General features: G+C 43.6%; 1 protein-coding gene across 1 annotated transcript in view; it reads left to right on the plus strand.

Annotated features, from left to right (window-relative positions):
• Positions 1-25,390, plus strand: part of CDH23 (cadherin related 23) — a 416,648-nt gene that overhangs the window by 76,149 nt on the left and 315,109 nt on the right. Inside the window, exons 4-6 of the mRNA XM_081189581.1 lie at positions 13,379-13,521; positions 16,823-16,870; positions 18,336-18,428. Coding sequence (XP_081045707.1) covers positions 13,379-13,521; positions 16,823-16,870; positions 18,336-18,428 — 284 coding nt within the window. The remainder of the gene's footprint in view (positions 1-13,378; positions 13,522-16,822; positions 16,871-18,335; positions 18,429-25,390) is intronic.

The raw sequence follows: 25,390 nt of genomic DNA on the forward strand, positions 1-25,390 counted from the left end.
GGTTGGGTTAAAGGAATTGGAAAGAAAATCGGAAACGCTATATAAAAATAAGAGAATCAACTGTAAGCCAAAGGCAGCATAGATATTAGTATTAAACAACTCTTGGGCAGTGGCAGTGGAAGGGGGCAGGGGGCAGCTAGCCCCAGGTGCCATCTCTCAGGGGGGTGACAAGAAGGCACCCCATGGGGGGCTCCCCGGGCACAGCGGCGTGTACTGCCACTGCCGCATGCCGCCACCACCGTGTGTGGAGGATTCCACTGCTGCAGCCACAACTGGAGGATCCCTCTGCTGCTGCTGCACTCGCAAGCAGAGGATTCCACCACAAGCGGTGGATCACGCCGCCGTCCATACAGCGCTCAAGCGGCGCCATCAGTATTGGCACCACTGCGCATGCCCCATACGTAGCACTGCTGCGCATGTGCCATCGGGCGGTTCGCCCCGCCCCTTGACACCCCATACCGGATGCTGGAGAGCCTTCCTGCTTTTGGGGAATGTGTAAGTGTAAGAGATGATAGCTGCACCAATTATAAATTTGTGTTTCCTTACTCCCCACCCCACTTTTATTACTATGAGTTCTTATGCAGAAAGTGGAGAAATAACTTTCTCTTCATTAAAGCACCTGCTTTCTTTTCTGGCTGCTATTGTGGCAAGTTGCGTTTCCTGCTGTCCCCTGTCTTTATGTAGGTGAACTTGTTCCAGATGTGACACGCTGGCATTTTGAATGCCGTAAGTAGGAAGTCTGCGGGTACAATTTGCAATGTATTGAGACAACAGAGAAGTAAATTCAAATTCATAACTGGGTGCAAAATTAATCCATCACAGTTTTTATGTGCCGCATTTGAAATTGCCTGTTGCTGTGGACGAAAGCAAATATACTACCTGCTGAAGCCTGCCAAAACATCTCTGATATAAGATGTTTTGCTAAAGTGAGTCATAATTCATGAAACAAGTGTTATTAGCTGCATGTCTGAACCCTGCATGCGAGTCCAGTACTCGTGTGTACTCAGGGCACAGCCCTGAGAGGAATCTTTTGCTGGTGTCAGTACATGTGCCCATTATGAATAAGTGTTTACCCTTAACCTTGTGCCCACTAAAGAAGTTACACACACCAAGAAATAAAGAACAAATGATTTATTACCGTATTTTTCGCCCCATAAGACGCACTTTTTCCCCTCCAAAAATGAAGGGGAAATCGGGGTGCGTCTTATGGGGCGAATGCCTGCAAGCCTCGCGCGCCCGGCAGGAGGTCCGACTGGGTGCGCGAGGCTTGGGGCGGCAGCCTGTCGCCCGAAGCACGGGGAGCCCTCTGGAGGGCTCCCCCTGCTTCGGGCGAGTGTCTGCAAGCCTCGCGCACCCGGCAGGAGGTCCCACCGGGTGCGCGAGGCTTGGGGCGGCAGCGGACTGCTTGCGCGCACCTAGAAGCTTGGGGCGGGCTGAGCTCAGCTGGCCCCAAGCTTCTCGGTGCGCGCAAGCAGTCCGCTGCCGCCCCAAGCCTCCCGCACCCGGCAGGAGGTCCCGCTGGGTGCGCGAGGCTTGGGGCGGCAGCGGACTGCTTGCGCGCACCTAGAAGCTTGGGGCGGGCTGAGCTCAGCTGGCCCCAAGCTTCTAGGTGCGCGCAAGCAGTCCGCTGCCGCCCCAAGCCTTGCGCACCCGGCGGGACCTCCTGCCGGGTGCGGGAGGCTTGGGGCGGCAGCGGACTGCTTGCCGGCATGCAGAAGCTTGGGGCGTGCTGAGCTCAGCACGCCCCAAGCTTCTAGGTGCGCGCAAGCAGTCCGCTGCCGCCCCAAGCCTTGCACACCCGGCGGGACCTCAAGCGGGTGCGGGAGGCTTGGGGCGGCAGCGGACTGCTTGCCGGCATGCAGAAGCTTGGGGCGTGCTGAGCTCAGCACGCCCCAAGCTTCTAGGTGCGCGCAAGCAGTCCGCTGCCGCCCCAAGCCTTGCGCACCCAGCGGGACCTCCTGCCGGGTGCGGGAGGCTTGGGGCGGCAGCAGACTGCTTGCCGGCACGCAGAAGCTTGGGGCGCGCTGACCTCAGCTTGCCCCAAGCTTCTGGATTAGCGCAGCGCACCTGGGGGGGAAATAATTTTTTTTCCCTTTATTTCCCCCCCTAAAATCTAGGTGCGTCTTATGGGCCGGTGCGTCTTATGGGGCGAAAAATACGGTACATAGAAGTGAAGAGAGATAGAGTATATGGATGTTGCTTCAGATAGCAAGGTTACAAATATTCAGGCAGCAATATGATCATTAAGCATTCCCATACCTTTACTCTTTAGATTTAAGAGTAGAAGAATCCCTAACTACCAAAAAGCCTAGAGAGTAAGCACAGCAATGTGCCATAAACTCACACTAAAAAAAGAGAAAAATGCCAGAGCGTGGGTACACCTGATTTTGAAGCATATTGGGACACAAAGTTAGGGGTCAGAGGCCTGTGTTTTCTGTGAGAGGTAAGCTCTCATCATAAAATTCTGTACCAAACAGGCCGCAGAAATTTGTCGCTCATTCTTTGGTCTGTGGTCCAGCAAAACATAGGGCTAGCCTTTGAGATTGTTGAGGAGCAAATAAGTTTTTTGAGATACTGGACCATTGAAAATCTGGGGTTTAAAAGAGTTTTTTTGCTATCCTGAACCCCTGGCAGCAAATCAGTAGGCCAAGCCCAAAGTTCAAAGTCCAAGGGTCAATTCATACAAACAAAGTCCAAAGGTCAGGAAAATCAGCCCAGGGTCAATCCAAGTAGCCAAGTCTGAAGTCCAGCAGTCAACCCTGAAGCACGGTCTCATAGAGGTCCATCAACATGGATAGTTGAGCAGACACAGCACCTCAACTCTGCTTCCCTTTTGTACTTTGCCTGCCATCTGGGCTTGACGAGGCAGGTGACCCTCACCTGCTCCAAGCCTACTTCAGCTGAGGAATCGCAACCTTCCGCCCAGAGCTAGCAAGCCCTCAGCCTCCTAGAGCACAACTCCCACTGCTCCCTACATCTCAGAGCCCACCATGTCCGTGGGGACAGGCGTCTTTGGCTCTGGTGATGGGCCCTGCTTCCTGTGGATTGACCTCCATCCCCTTGTCACCCTGTGAATACTTCCTTCCTTGCCCCAGTGTGTCCCAGTCCTGGCTTAAACCCCTCTTCTTCCTCCCCATTGCCTTGCCAGTTCATGACAGTGGCCAACTGTTCTCTACAGAGAGGGGAGACAACTTCTTAGATGAGTGAGTATTACTTTGTACCATTGTCTGTTTATTATTCTGTTTATTTCACTAAACAGAAAAGTATTTGAAAATACATGACCTTAGTGAGAAATGACGAACTGGTTATCTGTATGCTTCCTGAATCATTAGTTTAGCTTCGGAGGAAGATTCCTTTGCCTGTGGAGAACCCAGTTCTTTCTTACAGCAGGTGTCACTAAACTTTTCTATTAACACAGGCATTGTGTGCTGATCTTTTACCTCAAGTATTAGGAAATCAGTATATTTAAGCATAGGTTACAGGCAACATTTCTAATGAGGGTTAGTGACAGGGTCAAAGATAGCTCATAATGGGGGGCCTCAAGTTTTGCCAACTGTACTGATGCCATGATCTATAGGAATAAACCAAAGATCAGATTGGCATACTCTACCCAAGAGCCTTTGTAGTTTGTCTGAGTTTCTAGATTCAGCTCTGTGAGGCTTGAGTTCTGTCCACAATGATATATAACTTAGTTAAATCAAGGCTGGACTAATGTAATGTGTTGAGCATGGGGCTGCCTCTGAAGAGTCTCTGAAAGCTTCATTTGGTCCAGAGTAACCTCTCCATTCTGAAGGAAATCAGCCCTGAGCGCTCACTGGAAGGACAGATCGTGAAGCTGAGGTTCCAATACTTTGGCCACCTCATGAGAAGAGAAGACTCCCTGGAAAAGACCCTGATGTTGGGAAAGATGGAGGGCACAAGGAGAAGGGGACGACAGAGAATGAGATGGTTGGATGGTGTTCTTGAAGCTACCAGCATGAGTTTGATCAAACTGCGGGAGGCAGTGGAGGACAGAAGTGCCTGGCGTGCTCTGGTCCATGGGGTCACGAAGAGTCGGACACGACTAAACAACTAAACAACAACAAAACAGCAGGGACATGGGTGGTGCTGTGGTCTAAACTACTGAGCCTAGGGCTTGCTGATTGGAAGGTTGGCGGTTCGAATCCCCACGATGGGGTGAGCTCCCGTTGCTCAGTCCCAGCTCCTGCCAACCTAACAGTTCAAAAGCACGTCAAAGTGCAAGTAGATAAATAGCTACCGCTCCAGCGGAAAGGTAAATGGCATTTCCGTGCAGTGCTCTGGTTTTGCCAGTAGTGGCTTAGTCATGCTAGCCACATAACCCGGAAAAACTGTCTGTGGACAAATGTTGGCTCCCTCGGCCAGTAAAGCGAGATGAATGCCGCAACCCCAGAGTTGTTCATGACTGGACTTAACTATCAGGGGTCTTTTAAAAAAAACAGCAAAGGTGTCCATGAGCAAATTATACCCATTTAAGCACACCAAAACCAGTTACCAAAGATTCCTTGCTGCTCTCTCTCTCTCTCTCTCTCCCCCTCCACCCCCCACACTTTTAAACTGTTTTAATTGGGAGTTTTAAATATTAGATGCCACAAATGCTATTTTATAGAGAAATGATGGATATAATTATCTTATACAAATAAATATTGGTTTTATCAATATTTCTGGGTCTCAGTTTCTCAGTTTTAAATGGAATAACAACAGTACCCCAGTGGCTCTTTGATTTCCCCCTCCTCCTCCCCAAGTAAGATGAAGGATTTCTTATCTGCTCTCTGATTTGTGTGAAAGAAGAAAAGGATTATGGAGACATTATCCATCAATGTCTTCTTTAAAGGTCTCTGAAAGGACTAGGTTTCCAAGAGGAATGCTGAGAGAAACTTGTCAACTTTTATAGGCTGATATGCCCAGTTCAGTGTAATAATTGGTATTTGCTATGTTAGAAATTTCAGCTTTTGGGATGAAAACAAGGCCATCAGACAGGAGGTATGTATAATGGACTAGGAAGGGGAAGTGACATACAAATATACTAAGGTCATACTAAGTTCAAGTACCAGAGAATGTAAGAATGCATGTGTGTGTGAGAGAGAGAAACTGTGATCGAAACAGAGTGAGCAAAAGGAGACAAGATAAATTGAGATTATCTAAAGAAATCAGGACCCTTAACTGCCCTGTCTGACTCCTGAGAGGAAACAAATGGAGCCTATAACTTTACAGTGTGAGAAGATCATTTGTCCATGTTTTACAGTCTTTCTACTGACTCTGTTGACATTTTGTGATTTGTTCCCAATAGTGTCAAGCACAGGAGAGAAAGGATGCTTGTTTCTCCCTCCCACTTTATCCATGTGGCCATGCTACTCATCGTGTAGCTATACTTATTTTGATTAGATGGCACTAAGTATTTGGTCTCAGCTATAATTTGTACAGGTTCTCAAAGGAACCAGGACTTGGAACATGTGAAAAATAACTTGGGGTATATGAGAAATATATGCAAAATGTCACACTCTCTTCTGAGTATTCATGACTCCCCCATCCACCAAGGCACATCCACAGTTAAAAGCAGGGGATCCTGGTCTAAGAGCTTTGTGTATCTGCCTCTCTCTCTCATTTTAATGAATCAAACAAGCACTAACCAATCATGACAGGGGTTTGTGTTTCTGCCTTGAACATTACTGTCAGAACAGGTCGGTACTAGCAGAACTGCTGAGGACTAACTAATTTCAAGAGCAACTCAAGCCTATATGATCAATCCTCAAAGCCTTCATGTATGGAAGGAAATAGGAGTGTACATGGCCAAACTTCATGCTTGGCAGGCAGTATGAACCCCCCAGGTTTGTCTGGGCCCAGCATTGCTACAAGGTGTAACCAGAAAGTTCAGTGAATGGTCACAGAAATTGAACAGCAAGAAATATTCAGACATACAAGCATTCAAAGTAGGCCTCCTCTGATACAATTTACTGTTGACAACATTCATTGAACTGTTGGAAACTTCAGGAGAAGTCCTCTTTTTGTACTGCTTTCAGAAGCTTGGATGTGTGAAATGTTGGAAGATCTGTGCCCTTTCAGTGCAGATTTCAGTTTTGGAAAAAGAAATAAATCCGTTAGGGCCAGATTGGGAGAATATGGAGCGTGGGACAACTCAGTAACGATTTCACACGGAATATGCAATTCTTCTGCCATCATTTGGATGGACAAACACTGACCCCGCATCAATAACTCACAAACTCTGTCAACATTTGCAGCTGTTCTTCTCATCGGCAGTCTGCCAGACTGAGGGTCATCTTCGAAGGTTTGCCGCCCTTCACAGAAACGCGTAAACCACTCATACACTGTCTTTCAAGTTACAGCTTCATCGCCGTACACATTTGTGAGCATTTCGTGGGTTTCTGATGCCGATTTTATGTTCAAATATTTCTTGCTGTCCGATTTCTGTGACCATTCACCAAACTTTCCGGTCACACCTTGTAGAAGCCTGGCTTTCTGCCTTTTCCTCGCTACTGTATAGAACAGCACAGTACATTCTGCTTGTTGTAAGGGCAGACTGCAGTTGAAGCTACTGACCTCAGAGACCCTGACAAGGAAGACACACCTGAGGCTGCTTGTTTCCTCAGCCTGGCATTGTTGATATCAGACTGTGCCTTGTTTCAGCCACACACCCCTTTTCACACATTACTGGAGGCAGACAGCTCCAGAATACAGGTCTGGCATGGTAATGATTCTGAATTTGTTTTGTAACAAGGTTTTGATGAAGGGAAGAATAAGGACCCCTTAATTTCATTATTAATATTTAGTTGTTTTTCTATTTATTCATGCAACCCTAGTTAAGGAAATAGCCTACACTTCCTGTCCCTAATTTAACAAAGCAAAAGGCTTTAATACAGCATTCAGTCTTTGTGTGGCTCGTGCAAGAGGTTATTCATCTCCTTTTAATGAATCACCAAATAATCACTAAATCAGCAACTTACATTCAGCAATCTCATGTGCTCGACAAATATTAATGAATTGAACTTCACAATACCTCATGGAGGGAGGACAATATTAATAGCATTATGTTTCAGATGAGAAAATAGAGATGCAACCACAAGGAAATCACAGAGTCATGTGAAGGCTTTGGCACACTTAGGAACAGTAATAAGTAATTATTCTGAGGCCTTAATCTGCATTGCAAATAGGTCTTGCTTTTACACTCAGTTTTGACTGCCATGGTTTGCCTTAAAGAATCATGGGAACTTTAATGTAGTCAAGCGCCGAGAATTTTGTTTGCAGGATTCCTTGGGTAGAGGGAATAGCTATTAAAACAATTTTAACATGTAGTGTGGATATGCCCTAAGTCACTGCCCTCAATTCCCATTCTTTTCCTTCTTTAAATAGAAATTATCCGATAAGATTCTTTTTTAAAAAATGTATGTATTATTATTTAATGTAGCAACTTGAATGCTAAAGCTGGTTGAATGTCAAAGCCAGGCAGCTTCCAACATTCCTAAGGGAACTTCATTGCTGCATCCCAGTGAAGTTTTCTCCTTTTTAGGTCAGGATGCCCTCTAGTAATGTACAGTTACTAGAGTTAAATCACCATCTTTTTAAAGTGTTGAAAGTTGGGGCGATCTCCATTTGCTGCCCTGATCTTCTGCCGTCATTGCCATTTTGCTCTTGCTCATCTTTATGGCATTACTTTGTACCTGGCTGTGAACCATGCAGAAAACATTTCCCCCAACATTGTTGCAAGGCTTCCTTCTCCATATTTCACGATCTTTCCTCAATCCACTGAGAAAGTCAGTTGTGTTCCAAAAGTGCCTATGTCTTGTCCCTTCTTTAATGGCCTTCCATAAATTTGTGAAAACATTCCTGTTTGAGAAAGCTTTTCAGTTGTAGATTGTTTTACTCTATTTTATTTACTCAGCTAAATTGGGGGGGGGGTTAATGGCTTTCCCCCCCCCAGTCTTGAAAGTGTAGTTCAGCGCCTTTCTGAAGTCAAGAATACCAAGAACAAAAAACATCACAACAACTCTTTGTATATAAGATTTCTGCACATTGGAAAATCATCAAATTCAACACGTTAGATGCAAGCAATGTTTGGAGCATTTGTCTCCAATGAGTTGTAACCTTCCCTGATCTTTCTATCCCACGGATATAGGTATGGTGGTGGGGGTAGCTTCCATTTTTCACACCCAGCTCCACTCATGCCTTTCCCTGGGCTGAGAAATGGCCTCTGGCAATGGAGGGGCTTTATGTGTGTCACATGGTTTGACCTTGGGCTGGAATTCCACAGGGTTTCCCTAGCTTTGATAAGCAAACCACGCTATGCATTTTTAGCCATTTCATCTTTGCACTTCATGATTCCGCCTCCACCTTTTTGAGTGCCTGCAGGGGAGAGAGAGAGAGAGAAAGAGGTTTTCTCTTTGACAGCAATGAAATCAAAGTACCTGCTGTCTTTTGTTTGCCTTTTGCTGCTTCTCTTCTTTTGTAAATCTCTTTATTGAAAGCTTCATTTGTTTGAAAAGCATATGCAAAACTTTGTGATTCTTCAATCCTACTCAATCGCAATAGCCACATTTCCATTGCAGGGGTTTGTTTTGGGTAGCTGTCTCACAAAATACGCTTTTAATGTGTAATTTTGCCGTGTTTTCATGTAAAAAATACATCAGTGCAATATATTTTGGTAACACATATTATACAATACAAGTATATCTAGTTTAGGATTGGCTGCAGCTCCCCTAGGCATGTATGCTCGTGGCTACAGCTCCTAGTACACACAACATATTGAAAATAAATTTGAAAATAGAACTGTCAAAAGCATAATGCTTTCCTGGAAATCTATATTGCAACTCACTTTTGGAATACTGTGGTACAAGTGAAGGTGTAAACAGCAGACATTTCTCCCTTTAACTTGTTCTGCCATTCCATGCTTTCTTCATCTGGGCAGCCTAATTTAGAATGAAAAACAAAGCTTTTTTGTTGCTGCTGCTGTTTTACAATTGGGAGTCAGAATCCTTGCTTATCCACTATGATGTTGTTTAGTCGCTTAGTTGTGTCCGACTCTTCGTGACCCCATGGACCAGAGCACGCCAGGCACTTCTGTCTTCCACTGACTCCCGCAGTTTGGTCAAACTCATGCTGGTAGCTTCGAGAACACTATCCAACCATCTCGTCCTCTGTCATCCCCTTCTCCTTGTGCCCTCCATCTTTCCCAACATCAGGGTCTTTTCCAGGGAGTCTTCTCTTCTCATGAGGTGGCCAAAGTTTTGGAGCCTCAGCTTCAGGATCTGTCCTTCCAGTGAGCACTCAGGGCTGATTTCCTTCAGAATGGATAGGTTTGATCTTCTTGCAGTCCATGGGACTCTCAAGAGTCTCCTCCAGCACCATAATTCAAAACTTATCCACTATAGAGGTCTACCATTCGGTCATGGTTTATGTTCTGCTCAATCCTGCTCTACACTATCCAGTGCTGGCTTCATTCTTGGCCTTTCCCAGCATTGTAAACAAACAACAACTCTCCCTGGGTGGTTTCTTTAATTAACCCTCCCCGCACCCCATAAACCCTGTCTTCAGGGGCCTCTATTGTTTATCCACCTATCCTGAGCTCCTAGCTATGGGCCTATTGTGGTGCTGCTGCTCCTTTCCACAGATGCTTTGTTGTCTTGCTTGGTATCTGGCCCTTTTTTATTTTTGCTCTCTTCTGTTTCTGAGCAGAAGAATCACACAAAGTGATGATGGAAGAGAGACCCCATGTGCACTTACAGCAAAAGTCTTGCCCGAGGCTTACAGCCTATATAGTTAGGTACTGCACTAGGTTCTTTGTCATACTACTCGAGGTTTCCATGCGATCAGGATGTGAACTGTGTTTGATACACCTCTGCCTTCATAGCCCCAGGACTCTAGTGGATGGAAGCAGCTACCTCGATTCACAAAACCAATGTCCTATCACAGTGGTCTCATTGTGGCAAAGTTCCCTCGTAGTTCTTCCATAGTTGTGTGATCTCATAAATGCACTCTTTTTAGTGAAACTGAGAACACCTGGGGGAAATGGAACATTAATTCTCAGTAATAAAATCACACAGGAGCATATTTATTAGACAAATTGTAGGCAAGTACAGCCTTTTGGTGACGCTTCATTCCAAATCTGATTATATCCATCCACACTTATCTGAATGTTTTGTTGGCCTTATTCCTATAACTGTTTAGAAGATATTGAAATTGGACAAATTTTAATGAGTTGACTCATCAAAAGCTCATGGCATAATTGTATCTTGTGTCTGGTCCTGAATTTTAAGATCTCGGCAATTGGGATATTGGAAATCAGATGCAAACACCTTTTTATTGCCGTGAAGAATATGTTTCTGCCTTTGGGGGAAGAGAAGGAACAAAAAACGAAAGCCTGTGGTTTCTGACGCAAATAAGAAATAGACAACATTCTCATCTTAAAGTTACAAAAAGTACACTTTCAAATGAATTATTTCAGGAGAAGTCACTTGCAATTATGTTTGAGTGCTGTGCTGGTTTCTTTTTAATGCTAAAAAAAATGATGATTTCTGGCAGTGGGTAATTGTTGATGAATGGATAAAAAGTGATAGAATTACAGGTTTGGTGACAGCTGATGGTGGTGTAGACTTGGCATCCTTTTATTATCCACAGGTGTTCTGTTTCTGAGCCTTAGGATGCTCTGTTTTTACTATAATTGTTCCAAAAGACTGTCTACACTTAACCCCATCTCCATTGTGCACAGATTCCACAGTAGAGGACTCTTCCAGAACTTGAGATATGTATTAGATAGCAACACCCATGTTTCCTATAGCTCCTTATTGCTGCTGTTAGGGAAAGGGTAGCTAACCTATGGTCCTCCAGGTGTGATCCTGCAAGTTGATGGTTTTGCCAGGGATCGCCCTTCGGCAAAGATTGGGGGCAGACTATCTTGGTTTTGCACAATCATTTCTCCATCCCCTCATTGGAAGAAGTGAGCCCCTGAGATCTTGCATTGATACAACACAGCTCTTCCCTGGTCCTACCGTATCAAAGCCAGAAAATTCAAATAGCCGCAGCATTTCTCTGCTTGGTAGTTCTCTAATTCCCGGGGAGGGAGGAATCCAATGTCTGAACAAAGTGTCAATAATACAATACCTTTCTGTGACTTGAGCTGCACTGCATAATTCTTCCTCCTGGATTCAAGTTATAATTAAGCACAGTATAATTGAGTCTGGTGATTTAATGTGAAAACAGTGGGCTGCTTCTGATACTTGGTACAGCTATACTTGGTAAAAGAGTGGAACTGCAACCACCCACCTTGCCCAATGTGAGTGCTCTAGGCCCACCAAAAATCCAAGCATGAGTGAGAAAAACCTAATATCTGCAGTCTAGGCATGAAATGTGCAGCAGACTTAAGAACACACATTTAAAAGCTTCTGTTGTTAAGATGGAATGGAATAAATTTGGATGACAGTCCACATTGACTGTGTTTGGAAGCAGTGCCAAGCCATAGTTTAAACAGTGTGCACAAACTTGCCCTTCCCCACCATGTCTACCTTCACCTCTGTGGTCACAAGGAGGGGACTGGAAACATCAGTTTCCTGCCTTTTTATATTACGCTAGAACTGGGATGAACTGCAGTTAGTTTTCACTATGGTTTGTCTGAACAAACCAGGATCGAAAACTGCAGTTTGAAGTTGGCTTCTTTGGAAAACCGTAGTTAAAACCATTCACACTTTTGTCCCTGCTTCGGCATAGTGTTCATTTGAGGTTAGTTGAAAACAGAAGCAAATGCTTCCCATTGCCTCATGGTCACACTAAGGGAAGGAGAAGAGAGAGGGGAGTCCCCAAATTTCAGACTCACTCATGTAGCACTAAAACTGTCATTTTAATGTGTAGCTATTATGCCATGAGTGTGGAATCCCAGACCTTTCCCCCATTTTTGTAGCATCCTACTCTTGCAACCTCATGCTGCTTTCCAATATTTGTTTTTAAGCGTGGTCCTGAAAACCATATGCATATATGCATTCTTGGTTGTGATACAGCCCCTCCCAAATGATGCCTGAACATAATTTCCACCCCAAACTTCATTTTTTATGAAAATACAGGTCCCAGTGAGTGGAGTGTGCAAATGCTACTGAATTGGAGGAGGGATTTGTATTGGTCTGAGGCCGATGCTATCTCTGTGTTCTGTTGCCGAAAGTCTTGCATGCCCATATATATTTTTTACTCAGGAAGATGCATGTATGCCTTTCAACTTTTCCTGAGATTGACTCAGCTGGAGGGTCTGCCTCAGTTCTGAGCTAATTTAGCTTTCCCATGTGTAGCAATTCCTTTCTGTCAAAAAAGTGCAGTTTCTTCACATAGTGCCGACTCAGCAGAGCAAGGTTAACTTCACAAAAGGAAACAGTTTTTTAAAAATTTTAGGAGTTTGCCATGGAGAAAGCCCAAATTGCTTGAAAAATCTTTCATCGAGTAGGAAACAACAATGTTAGAAGCTGGATAGCGAGTTTTCAAAATCCAGCAATTGCTTTACTGGGGTGGGGCGAACTAGATGATTAGCCAAGGGCAAGAAAAAAGATGCCCAGCGGCGTTTTCAAGTCTAGCAAATTTATGATGACAAGAGCTTATTTTCATAGATACTGGAGGTAAAAGAGTGACAGCAAGGTACAGTAGAAGAGGGGAAAAAATCTGTTTTATAGTTCAGGATTAAAGGCTGCTTCATATATTACATTGGCAGTAAACCTGGATTTTCTGTTTGAAAGAGACTTATAGCAAATCCTTGTGCTTTCATGAGTGCGCCTAAATACTACATTTGCAAGCACATGTTGATTGCATTCACGTGTACACATAAGGACAGAATTTGTGAAATGATGCTTGTGAAGCTGTCCCACTAGAGATTGCTTTGCTTACAAGACTCACCTCCTCTTCAGGTGGTTTTGTAGCACAGGGCTTCAGAAGGGGAGCTTAACAGTACCAGAATCTCTTGATTGGTGCCTTAAGGCTGTTGTTGGGTGGAAATAAGCTGAGAAACGGTGTCCCATGGCACCCTTGTAAAATGAAGTATTCCCCCAGCTCAGAGACCATGGCTGAAGACTACCAAAAGTCTTGTGATCACAATTTTTTTCAAGGAAAATGCAAACTCCAGGTGGGGGTGGTTATAAAGTTGATCACTGATAGAAAAGCAGTGGGGGGGAGGAGGACTGTGCAAAAACAGCACACTGGAAAATGGCTAATTACTAGGGATAGGGTGAAAAATTGAATTGAGGGGTGCTCAATAATGCTAGTACCCTGCTCAAAATTCCCATGAACAGAATCTGAGGCAGGCACAGCCCACCTTGAGCAGGCAGATTCTCTCACCACACCTTTCTCACCAGCTTTTGTTTCTCTTGTGTCCTTGTAGGTTCATCGGTGACACAGCTGCTTGCCCGTGATCTAGACAATGACCCTCTTGTGTTTGGAGTTGTTGGAGAGGAAGCAAGTCGATTCTTTGCTGTGGAAAGCATGACTGGAGTTGTGTGGCTTAGGCAACCGTTAGATAGAGAGGTAACAAGTGCTGTTTAGCACTAAATATTACTGTGTATCAAGACTGCAGCATGTTTGTGTTCAGTGATGTAAAGGGAGAATATATGTGATACACACATACACACACAAACAAACATGTCTTCAGAGGTCTTCTAAACGTCAGATAGTTTTTTATTTCCTTGATATCTGATGGGAGGGCATTCCACAGGGCGGTCGCCACTGCCGAGGAGGCCATCTGCCTGGTTCCCTGTAACCTCACATGTCACAGTGAGGGAACCGCCAGAAGACCCTCAGAGGTGGATCTCAGTGTCTGGACTGAATGATGGGGGTGGACCTGCTCCTTCAGGTATACTGGACTGAGGCCGTTTAGGGCTTTAAAAGTCAGCACCAACAATTTGAATTGTGCTCAGAAACGTACTGGGAGCCCATGTAGATGCTTTAGGACCCGTGTTATATGGTATTATAATCCTACCATTTGTTAATTCCTAGGGATTGGGTGGGTTCCCCCTCAAATTTATAACTAACCAATCTTCCTGAGAAGGATGCAGGAATGAGTTAGGGAAAGAACCTAAGAGAAAGGAGGGAAATTCAGAAGTCGGATATGCACAAACTGCCTCCTTGCCCACTTGCAATTGGCCAAGCGGGTGGATCCATTTTCAAGGCAGGAAGCTCTTCCCTGTTGGATCCTGGCAGGTGGGCAGGAGTGCCGGGCTGCAATGGCACCCACCTGAGAGATGCTGGAACTGCGCTCCTGTGCGTTCTGTCTGGGGAAAAAAGACCTGATGGTATTGAAGTAGAAATACTAGGAAGTGTCGACATCACAGGCCTTATATGTTGCTGCTGTTGGCTGTTTTTCTGCTCCGTACAACCATTTCTGGAGGTCATGGCCTCGGGTTGCAAAGACAACCAGCACAGCAAAGCCATGAGAATCAGAGGCACAGATATGGCAGTCTTATACTGAGTTAAGGAGGGGAGAATTGGTCAGGGAGAACATAATTGAGGTGGGTGTATGTTCAGGGTGCCTCCGTTCTGCATGCTGTCATTTGAGCTGGGGTACCTGCATATTTGAGCAACCTGGCTTTAAATATTTGCTCAGTCCTTAGAGGATTATTACTCAATTGCCTCTTGCTGTTTCTCTCCTTATTTAATTGCCATGCCTCATGGTTGCCAACAGAGCAGAAGCTACATAATTTCTGTGCAGTATTTGAAAGAGGAAGTCAAGCCACTTCTAGGAAGGAATGCCATTGCTGCTCATTCTTAATATTTTAAAATTACCCACCATGTAGTCAAAAGCACCTTCAGGGGAAAATGGCAGTCCTTTTTTCAATGAAGGGTTCAGGTAGGTGGAATTAACAAATCATGCATATTAAGAAATAGCTGAAATAGCTAGGAGGAGGAAAAAAATACTTCCCACATTGGAATAGTGCATTCCAAGTGTCTAACACACTTCACATACCTTTTTCTGGGAGAGAATTATGCAGTGTATAGAAAATAGTTGAATAATTTGAGAGGGGCAGAATAGATTGCACAAATGAACGGGATCCCCAATACAACATAAATAGGGGGGGGATGTGCTAGCTAGAAAAGCAAGGTGTATGCTGTAGGATAGAGTTTTGCCTGAAGTCTACTCTGTCCGCTTGACTAATCTCTATCCTTGCTTGTCATTTTCATGTTCCACAACATTCTCCCTTTAGGTATCTTTCACCACTTTCATCCCTTCTTTGTTACACTGTGCAGAGGGGTGGGGAAAGAAAGGTGTGTGTGAGAGAGAAATAATGGAAGGAATGACAGTGTCTCTTCCCTGAGACAAATGGATGACGTCTTCTTTATCCTTGGCATTTGGCTTTCACAGGCTGGCTGCAGGCATTGCCTTGAGGCAGAAGCTAAATTCCATGTAGGCCCTTCTCAGATTGCATTAGCCGAGTGTTCATGGGAGGACAGCACGTGTTTTGGTAAACTGTCCTAACACCCCTCCCCCAAAAAAACAAACAGTTATTGTGGCAAAAAAGGGGAGGTGCAGGTCTTGGCAGTGTAGATTCAAGTTACCGACTGACACAAAGCCTGAGTTAGAAATCTAGTAGTTCACATGCAGCAATTCCAGACTCTTATTAAATTAATTCCTTTCAATTGATCTATTAGTTCTACATACTGTATAGGACTAAGTTGAGTCAAGCCACTGACTGTTGTTACAAGAATGAGCTTGCAGGCTCACATACATCTCCCTCATCTTTGTGTGAGCAGAGGGAATTAGAAGCTTTTTCTTATTTGTGGGAAACTCTGGTTTGCTGTTTTGTTAGAATGTGGTAAACCATGGTTTGTCACATATGAAACATGAACATAAGAAGAGTCCTGCTGAATCAGACCAAAGCTCCATCAAGTCCAACATTTTCTCACAATGACCAAACGGATCCCAAGGAAGCCTGCACGTGGGGCATGAGCCACGAGTTCACAAAGTGGAAGCTTTGTTCTCCTTCTAGCAAAGGAGGGGCAAGAGGAGGTGGAATATGAGCCTAAGGGCCACATATTTTGTTCTTACAAACGAGCGTTTGTCATTACCTCTGAATTCAGCCATTGGTTAAACTGAGGTATACTGAACCACTGGGTGAAATCGGAGAAATGCTAGCAAATTTTCTGGGTCATGTCATCCTTTTGATACAACTTTGAGTAAATGGGGCACACGGATTTTGCCACCGTATTTTCCTATTAATAATATTCAAGCTCAGGAAATTTGTATGTAATTTGAACGACTGTTAAGATAAATGCTGATAGTCCTTTCTCTTTCTCTTCCAGAGTGGCTAGGGAAACCCAGTCAGGTGGATAGGGTATAATAATAATAATTCTTATTCTTATTATTGCATGCTGGAACATTCCTGGATGAAACATGCATGTTCTTCTATTTCTTTTTCCACAGCTTTCAGTGCAAACACTAGTACTAATAAGAACTGTTATATAAAAGATGGTGGGAGGAGTCTGCAGTTAAGGAAGTTGAGTCGCTCTCAATCTGTGCACTCTCTGGTTTTCATTGATATCTTGTCCAACCCTTGGATTAGAATGCTTTGCTACCAGTGAAGTCTGCAAGTCAAGTTCCATCAAGACTTGCCTGCCATTAGGTCACTCCCTCCAACCCCCTCCATATCCTTGGAAGACTATATATGAGTATTGCAGTTTTGTGATGATATTTTTTACAGTTATTCCCGGGGTGTTTCTTCAACTTTTTCCAGGTCGCAAAAGCATGTAATTATATTCGGCTCAAATCCAAAGCCTTCTATCAACAGATTACCATTGTGGCATCTCTAATTACATCTTTTTCTTCTCGTTCCAGACTAAGTCAGAATTCACAGTTGAATTTTCTGTCAGCGACAGCCAAGGGGTAAGTGTGACATTTGTTCCATGATATAAAATGGAGAGAAGCATAGAGCTGATTTTGATAGTGTGCTCTGTAGGGAGGAGATTAAAGCTGCCGCAGACCCTCCCTGTTCCTGAAGGAGCCCTCCTTAGGGATATAGGAGCACTGTATGCTTGCAGCAAGGGAAGTACAAGGCAATGTATGAAATGGTGTGGAAAAATACCCATCTGTTCCCTCATCTTTTTACATAAAAGTGTGTAAACTTCAGAGAACAGAATAACACCGGTATCTGACTAAACTTTTGGGTTTGTTTATTTTTTGCTACGTAGGAGTGCATTTTTTTTCTCTCCACAGGAATGTTTTCCCCCAAATGTGTAAGTGTGAAGGAAGAACTGACAGATTTGAAGACCTCAGGGAGACCGTTTTTGTGGCCAGTTCTGAAAAGGCTTATTTTTATTTTATTTATTACATTTGTATACTTCCCTTCATCCGAAGATCTCAGAGCTGTTCACAGCATAAAAACACAAAATAAAAACACAAAATACATAATAAAAAACAAGCACAAAACAAAACAATAACCCACCCACAATGCTTGTAGAGAAGCAGCTAGAAAAATGGTTGAAACAGAAGCGTCTCATTATGCTACAGAAAATTGTAAATGTTCAGCGTTCTGGTAATATGTAAATAGTCAGATGTGAGACTTATATTCCTTCATTCGTGCTGTTCTGACTCGCAATTTTGACTATTCACTTGTTAAAGAGAGAGCTGTTTTCTGATAGCATAGCTACAGGAAAAGTGGATAAAGTATTTCCTTCCATCAGGGATATTTTCAATTAATGAAATAAGGAACACCTTTCAAAGCAAGCATTTTGGGTTTTCACGGTGCTTAGTCTAATCTGTTTTTGTTTTTAAAAGCATTATTGGCTGTTCATAATTTAGATTGGACTCATTGATCATGCATTTATCTTACTGTATTTAATTGTATATGATACTTTTGCTATTCTGTTGTTGTTTTACTTGAGTTATTCAAATTAAATGGGGTAGAAACAAAACTGCCTCCTTCAAAAAGGGATACATGTGTGCAGCAAGCTCAGGAGCAAAGAGGGATACAAATAGTGGAAGGTTGCATAGATTGTCCAATTCCCCACCCCAAATTCACAACCCCATCCTGAGTTCCTGCCCTCTGAGCTCAAATCATAGCCCTCTCCACAAAAATTATTTCAGCCATAAAATATGGCCCATCTCAAATTGACCACTGAAAGGATCTTGAATTGAAGAAGATACGGGCTTAGAACGAACATCCATTTTCCCATTGAAACCCAAATCCTCCTTCTCTGCAGTGAAGGGCTATAGGGTTTACTTTATGGGTTCTAACTTGCTAATAACAGCAATATCTGAAATGCCTTACAGTTCTGCGTATCATATGACAATAGGGAAAAATGCCACCATTATGAATAACTAAAATCTGTTATAATCATTTGGCTTGCAGGTGATCAAGGGGTCTGTGAATATCCAAGTGGGAGATGTGAACGACAATGCACCAAGGTTTCACAATCAGCCATATAGTGTCCGTATCCCTGAGGTAGGAACTTTATTTTTTCTTTTGCTTGGAAGAGCTTCCATTCCTAAGGGGGTGGGAAACAATTGTTGATTGGAATTGGGTTGTTTCTCCAGTTGCTCTGAAGTAAGGGTGGTTTCTTCTCTTCATGTGGGTAGAGAAAAGTATGTTCAGTGTTGTGGGGACCATTCGTACATAAAAACCTTGTATTGCTTCTCTGTCATCACTCCATGTTCCTTTCAATGCCATCCGCTGCAATAGTTAGTACGTATTTATGGCCATTGAGCAGTTCTGCAAACCTGGTGGTCTGGAGACCACCCTTTGTGTGTGGGTGCTGCTATTTTGGTTACATAAGTATCTGCAGAGATAGAGGGAATGATAACTTGCTTCTGAGAAATATAGTTTGATGAGTATTCTGAAACTTTTGTGCTAGATATTCCCCTACCACAACCCAATAACTAAAGTTCACATGATTCCATAAAACATGGGAATAATTGTCAAACCAAAGTGTATAGGGAAAACATACTTGAAATTCAGAGGGGGCAGATCTTAGTCTCAACACTGTTTTTGAAAGGATGGAAGCAAGATGGTGTGTGTCAGTCATGTGGCACTTGGCTGGAAGAAGATTTCTGGCAGGTTGCTGTTTGTGTCGGTGCAGATGAAAACTAGTAGACGTATTCCCCACAGAGTTCTCCTAGAACATGTTGCTGTGTGAGAGACAGTTGTCCAAGGCTACCTTTGCAGTCCTAAAAAGTGCTGCTGCCAAATAGGCTGAATCTATTCTTTTGTAAATGCCTGAATATGTACCAAGCCAGTTCTATATGGTTCTCCCTTATTTCAGGGGCTATGTATATACCTGGGAAACATCCCATTTTGAGAAAGAAAGTTGGGAGGGAGGCATTTCCCAGAGGAAATAGAAGTAAAAAAATATATCCATAGGCAGGTTTGTTAGGGAGTGAGGAAAAACATGGTACCACAGGAACGTCACCAGAACCTGACCACACAATGTTCTTCAGTGCATCTGCAGTCAGGTAGCAGGCAATTTTATATTGGATTCACTTCCCTTTTCAGATTTTTCCCTAGTGGGAAAAGATCTAAGTGGGAAAAGTGCAGGTTGCAAGTTGAACAGGAAGTATATAAAGTGGCCAACACCGTAAATATTGAGATACCTCTAGCTTCAAATACATATTAAACTCCCATGTGGATGAGCCCTTAGTTTCTCGTTTCTGTGAATGCATATTCTGCACAATTAAGCATCTTTGCACAGTCCTCTGATGTTGATTTCTGCAACCCTTTCCTTGCTTGAGGCATTCTGAGCATTCTGCTTGCCGTGCCCTTTAGTTAGTCTTTGCCTGGCCAGTAAGTTTTGATTTGAAATTCTTCAGCAACCAATCACATTTGAATAAACAGTCATACCAATTAGTATCCACCTTCATTCAACATATCTTTTTCATTTGTGGCTTGGTGTTCATTTTTGATCCATTCAGATGGCTTGGCTATTTTCTCTTTGAGTATCAAACTGAAAAAGCTTTTTATGTGGTATGTAAAAGTTTAGATGTAGGTGTTGAAACATGACATTGTGACATGGATTACTTCCCCAATATGCATTTTTTATCCACAAAAAAGGAAAATTAAATATACTTATGAGAACTTGAAATAATTGAAAACTTTCTACACTATTTCCTGTTACTATGAGATTCATCAGTTTACAAGCTAATCACCATTTCTGATGGATTACGTTTACTCATCACCATAGTACTCTTGTTTTTGTTACTGTTTTCTGTGTACAGAGCTTCCTCGCCTGAGTTTGTTCCTTCGGGAAGCTTTGGATATTTCATGGAAACATTTGGACAGGAGGTGGGGGTGGGCAAAGATCAAATCATTATGTAATGCATGAAGTGGCAGAGAGATGAGAACTCTTATCAAACATTGACAGCAAATTGCAAGTTACTTGTGCATCCTCTTTCCTTCCCCAGCCACCCTTCTCTGTGATTTCTGAAACTACACTAAATTTAAATGAGGTGTTTTTTTTCTGTCGACCATGGGGTAAACTAGATTAAAAGAAGCAGTATTCTTGAACCCAACCAAACTTAATTGAGCAATTTTAGCAAAATGCCCAAATGAATAGATTCAATTTGAAACTGTTGCTTGTCACACTGATTCTCACCAGGCAGTTCAAAAAGTCAATGATGCAATCAAATATTTGTAATAGAAGAATTACAAAGGTTAGAGTACTTTATCTCAGCTTATCTTTGAGAAATTCTTCAAGACTTACAAAAGATTATCCAGCACTAACTTTCTGCTGTCATAGCTGTCAACCGTCCCTTATTTGGCGGGAAACTCCCTTATCCCAGTACCGTGTCCCGCTGCTGTCGCTTATTGATGATGTCCCTTAAATTTCCTGGGTTTAATGCTCGCCCAGCTCGGGAGGGAAGCAGCGGCTCGGGGTCCTCCGCCGCGCGAGAGCGCGCGCGCATGAGCTGCTGCGTCTCCATCTCTCCCTTTCCCCCCTCAGGGGCACGTCATGAGGAGACAGGTGGCGGTGGGCGGGTAGGCAGCCCCTCTCTTGTGAGACTTCCGCTGTGCTGCCAGGGGAAGCCAGAGGCGGCAGTGGCTGAGGAGGCGGCCTGAGGGAGGAGGAAGAGGAGGGGATGGGGAGGGACCGCCTCATGCCGGGCTCGTGGACGGCATGGGCGAGAGTCTCTCTCCCTCCCCCCCTCTCTCGGGCGGGGAAGGGCCGATGGAGCTCCTCACGCCAGGACGACAGCAGCCCCGACGTGCTGCTTAGCATACCCTCCAACCAGTGCAGCATCTTAATGTAGTGATTTCCCCCTCTGTATCCCTTTCATAACTCTATTTTTATAAATCATTTGTCCATCCATACTTCAAATTTTTACTACAAGTTTTCTGTCAATCCTACCAGTGTATGTAACTATTTACAATATCTTTTCAACTAAATTATAAACTTTCTCCATTCTTTATTAAAGAGCTGCTCTTCCTGGTTTCTAATTCTGCCTGTAAGCTTCGCCATCTCGACATCATTCATCAGTTTTGTCTGCCACTCCTCTTTGTAGACCCTTAGGATCATCTAATCCAACCCCCTGCAAAACACAGTCAGTCGCAGCCAAAGCAGCATGGCTCCATCAGTGGTGGATTTCTGTTTAAGCTAAGCAAAATCCCTTATTTTGGCTGCTGATCCCTTATTTTCAAGGCTGCTGGTCCCTTATTTTCAAATCTGTAAGTTGACAGCTATGTCTGCTGTACTGATATAGTTGAGAAGAATTCTAAAAGACACCTTGCTGGTGCATTTTGGATCTTTTAAATGTAACTGAGCTTTCACATAAACTTTACAAACACATTAGAATGTAGAGACATTAAGGGCCAAACAAGGTGTGACACCAGGAGATCTTTGTGACTGGATCTCTCAAGGTTTTTATGGTAAATACAATCATGGGGCACTTAGATTATGGCTGGAACACCTTGAGAGGCAGGTTTTAATGCTCCCCCTGCTTCTTTCATGAACTAAACTGCCTCCACGCACCCCACCTGTTAAGTGCCCCACATGAGAAAATTTGGCATGTGCTTGACTGCAGTTTACCACTTTGAACTAAAGAGAAGAGGTCTGGTTATAGATCAAGTCTGGTATGGCCTTGAATCAACTTTTTAATATATGCTGTATATAAAAATCATTTTAATTATTTTCTTTCCCTGAATTCTAAGCCCATTAATCAGAGATAGGGATACTTTCCACTTTCTCGCTAGATCCCCCTAGTTTAGTTTTTCTGGGTTGTAAACCATCTTGCAGTCTGATTTGGGCAGAATCCGTTTCTGCTGGGCTAAGCGTATGTATCCGTTGAGCGAGAGGGAGCAAGAGGGAGCGCTGAGGTAATTTAGAAGTACAAATTATTGCATTATCAATGGTTCATTAATAAGCTCGCTACTTGGTATCCTGCTGAGATTAGACTTTGATCCTTTGCCCTACCTTTGCCAGATGTGTAAGGATCCTTCATTAGTCTGTGTGTGCTAAAACTGGCCAGGAAGCTAGGTTCATCTGTTTTAGAATGACATAAATTATCTGAATCGTTCCTTTTAGGCTGCCTTTGAGTCAGAAGCAGCACATATCTTCTCCTAACAGCTAGGTTTTATAGCAGCCTTGCTTTTGAAGTATGTGGTTTGGACACAGAGAAAGGCGTGTAACCCTTATGCACTGATTCAAAACAGGTTTTCTTGCCAAACCTCAGTTTTTAAAAATGCTGTATTTTTGTATGAGCTCAGAATTTGGGATCTTGAAAGTGGAAAAAACCCCAAAATTATCTGAAGTATGGATCTGTCCTTCTAAAAAACATTTATCTAGGTCTAAAATGACTTGCTGCCAAGTAATTTGTTTCTATTTAGGTGTGACCTTTCCTCTTTGCTAACTTTCCAATGCTAGCATCCTTTAAATTATGCAACTTGGGGAAAATTGTGTAGAAAATAGGGCAGAACTTGACATCTTGAAGCTTTAAGGAGGGGGCCCTTGGGAAAGGCTCCCACCTTCTCCATGCTGAGTGGGTACATCTCCTCACTGCTGCCACCATTGCCCATTTGCTTGTACCTATCTCCTTGTTTCCTGTGCAGAGGGAGAGGGCAAGGCAAGTGGAGAGGGTTGCTCCATCTCCCCTCTCTTGCCGCTGCTCACTTGCTCAGGGTTGGGCAGGTGAATAGGCAGAGACACCAAGGGAAGAAACAGCAGGGTTAGGGATGCTCAGAGGTTGCTGGTGATCCCTCTGCTTGGGTGTGGACCCCAGCAAGACGATCAACAATGCCAACCCCGGATCCTGCATATCACAGTGTAGTTTCAAATATCTCACATGTGAATAATGAATGCAAGTCAGTAAGTTCCTGTACACTAGTATCCCTTTCTTGGACAAACTGGGATGGGGGTAGATAACAGAGGCTGAGAGAACAGTGGTTTGCTGACACTCAGATCATAATAAGCTCCTTGCTTAATACTGAGTAGATGAGGGGATATTTGGAATGGGACCACCATATCCCCCCTCCCCATTGTAAACCCCATATTCATGGTGGCGGTTGTCTAGAGCAATATGCCAACATAATGCTTCACCCGCATTTCATCACCAGGCTTAAAACATTACGCTGTTCAAACTATGGAGCTATTCAGACATAATGTCAGACTACGTTTCCACATAGAATGGGAACCAAAAGTGCCTTCAAGCCTTTGAGGGCCTGTTTAATGGCCATGAACTCAAGGAGGTGCTTGAGGGTCCAGAGTGATATGGTAAAAGTTGGACAAATATTTGGGTGCACGGGCTTCCCTTTCAAATGCCAGGCAGAGCAGATGCCTTCACCTTTCCTCCCTGCTTTTATTTTTAAGCTTTTTGCTCTTCCAGCAAGCAGCAGTGGTACTCCCGACCAGTTTGTTTGTTTGTTTGTTTTTGCATAATTTTATTAATCTAGATTTTCAAGATAGTCTGCAAAAGAGAACCATGAAACAAATATAAAACAGTTCAAAAACATCAGAAACAAAAGCAATTATCGTAGCAACAGTAAAAATACAGAAACCAGTAGATACAAAATCTGAAGCCATTTCCCCTCCTATCTCTGTGGAAGGATTATGTGTCATAACATAGCTTCCTTTGAGGGGCATTTTTGGGAAAAGGAAATGCTGAGCCACTGTAATTCGTCATGGTGAGAATAAGCTGTGGGCTTGTGCCTTTTTTGGCTCTTGCATGGTGATTTCTAACTTCCAATCCTGATTGGTTTCAGCCAAGCAAACTAATCCAAACAGATGGTTTACATTTGTCTGTGAACTAGGACTGCAAAGCATCTTGCCAGCATGAAAGGACGAAGGGAGGGAAACACACACCCAAAGGCCCCACCCCCAACTGTGCCTCATTGTCCCAGGAGACAATACTCCATACTCAAAAGAAAATGGTCTTCCAACAGGCAGTTTATACAACCCAAACATGGGTCATGGCCAGTCTAAGGCAAGTCAGTTTCCCTTGTCCCTTTAATGATGAGAGAGAGAGAAACAGAAACAGACAGACAGAAGGGGAAAGGAAGGGAAAGCAAAAAATAAATACCAGTAAATGAGAAACTGGGGTTCATAGGGAACGGGGTGGGGCGGGAGACAGAGAATCAGAAATGCACATTCATTTATGGTAAAAAATGAAAAGTGGATCCCTTTTTCAGGTTGCTGGTCACATTAGATTGTGTGTATGAAAAGAATGAAAACAACTTCTTAGAGTGAAAGAGTTTAGCAAACCTATATCTGGTGGAGCTTTTTCTAATACGGGAGAAAAGCCACTATCCAATAGTGCTGCCTTTTTCCTCCGCCCCCCAGCCCTCTCCTGCTTGCATTTATAATACCAGACAACATGGATAAGCAGTAGACAGGCTGAGGTGGGAACAGACAGCTGTATCGCAAAGATGCCTTTGCACAGACTACTAATTAGTAATATTTGTAGGCACTGAAAGCAGTTTTTTCTTTGTTTTGCTTTGACATGAATAATCCTCTCTGTTGCAGCACTTCAAGCAAAGGGGTAGAGCGGTAGGGGAAGGCTATTCAAATTTAGTGCTGTTGTTTGGCAGCTGGAACATTGGGAAAAAAGATCAGCGTGAATAAGTGGAATGCAAAATAAACTTGCCTCCTAAAATACTGATTTAGAATATGCATAACACTGCTTTATCAAGTGAGCTTGTTTGGGGAATACAAATTGTTTAGGACTGGGAGAGGCACTGCACTTTGTGAGAGAAGGAAGGGAGATTTTATGACCGGTACTTGGACAGTTGCATGATGGAGGAACTGGAAACACAGATTGTGTGTTTGGCATAGTCGGAGCAATAGTGTATGGCAATGTCAGGCATTCATCCTGAGAAACACAAGTCAGATGAACAGAGTCAGACAAGCCAGACAAGATGGAATTGTGGTAGACTAGAAAAACAGTCCAAGCAGATCTGAGAGAACAATCGCATGTAGTCAGAAG

This window comes from Podarcis bocagei (genome assembly GCF_964188305.1).
Source record: "Podarcis bocagei genome assembly, chromosome: 4".
NCBI classification, from domain to species: Eukaryota; Metazoa; Chordata; class Lepidosauria; order Squamata; family Lacertidae; genus Podarcis; species Podarcis bocagei.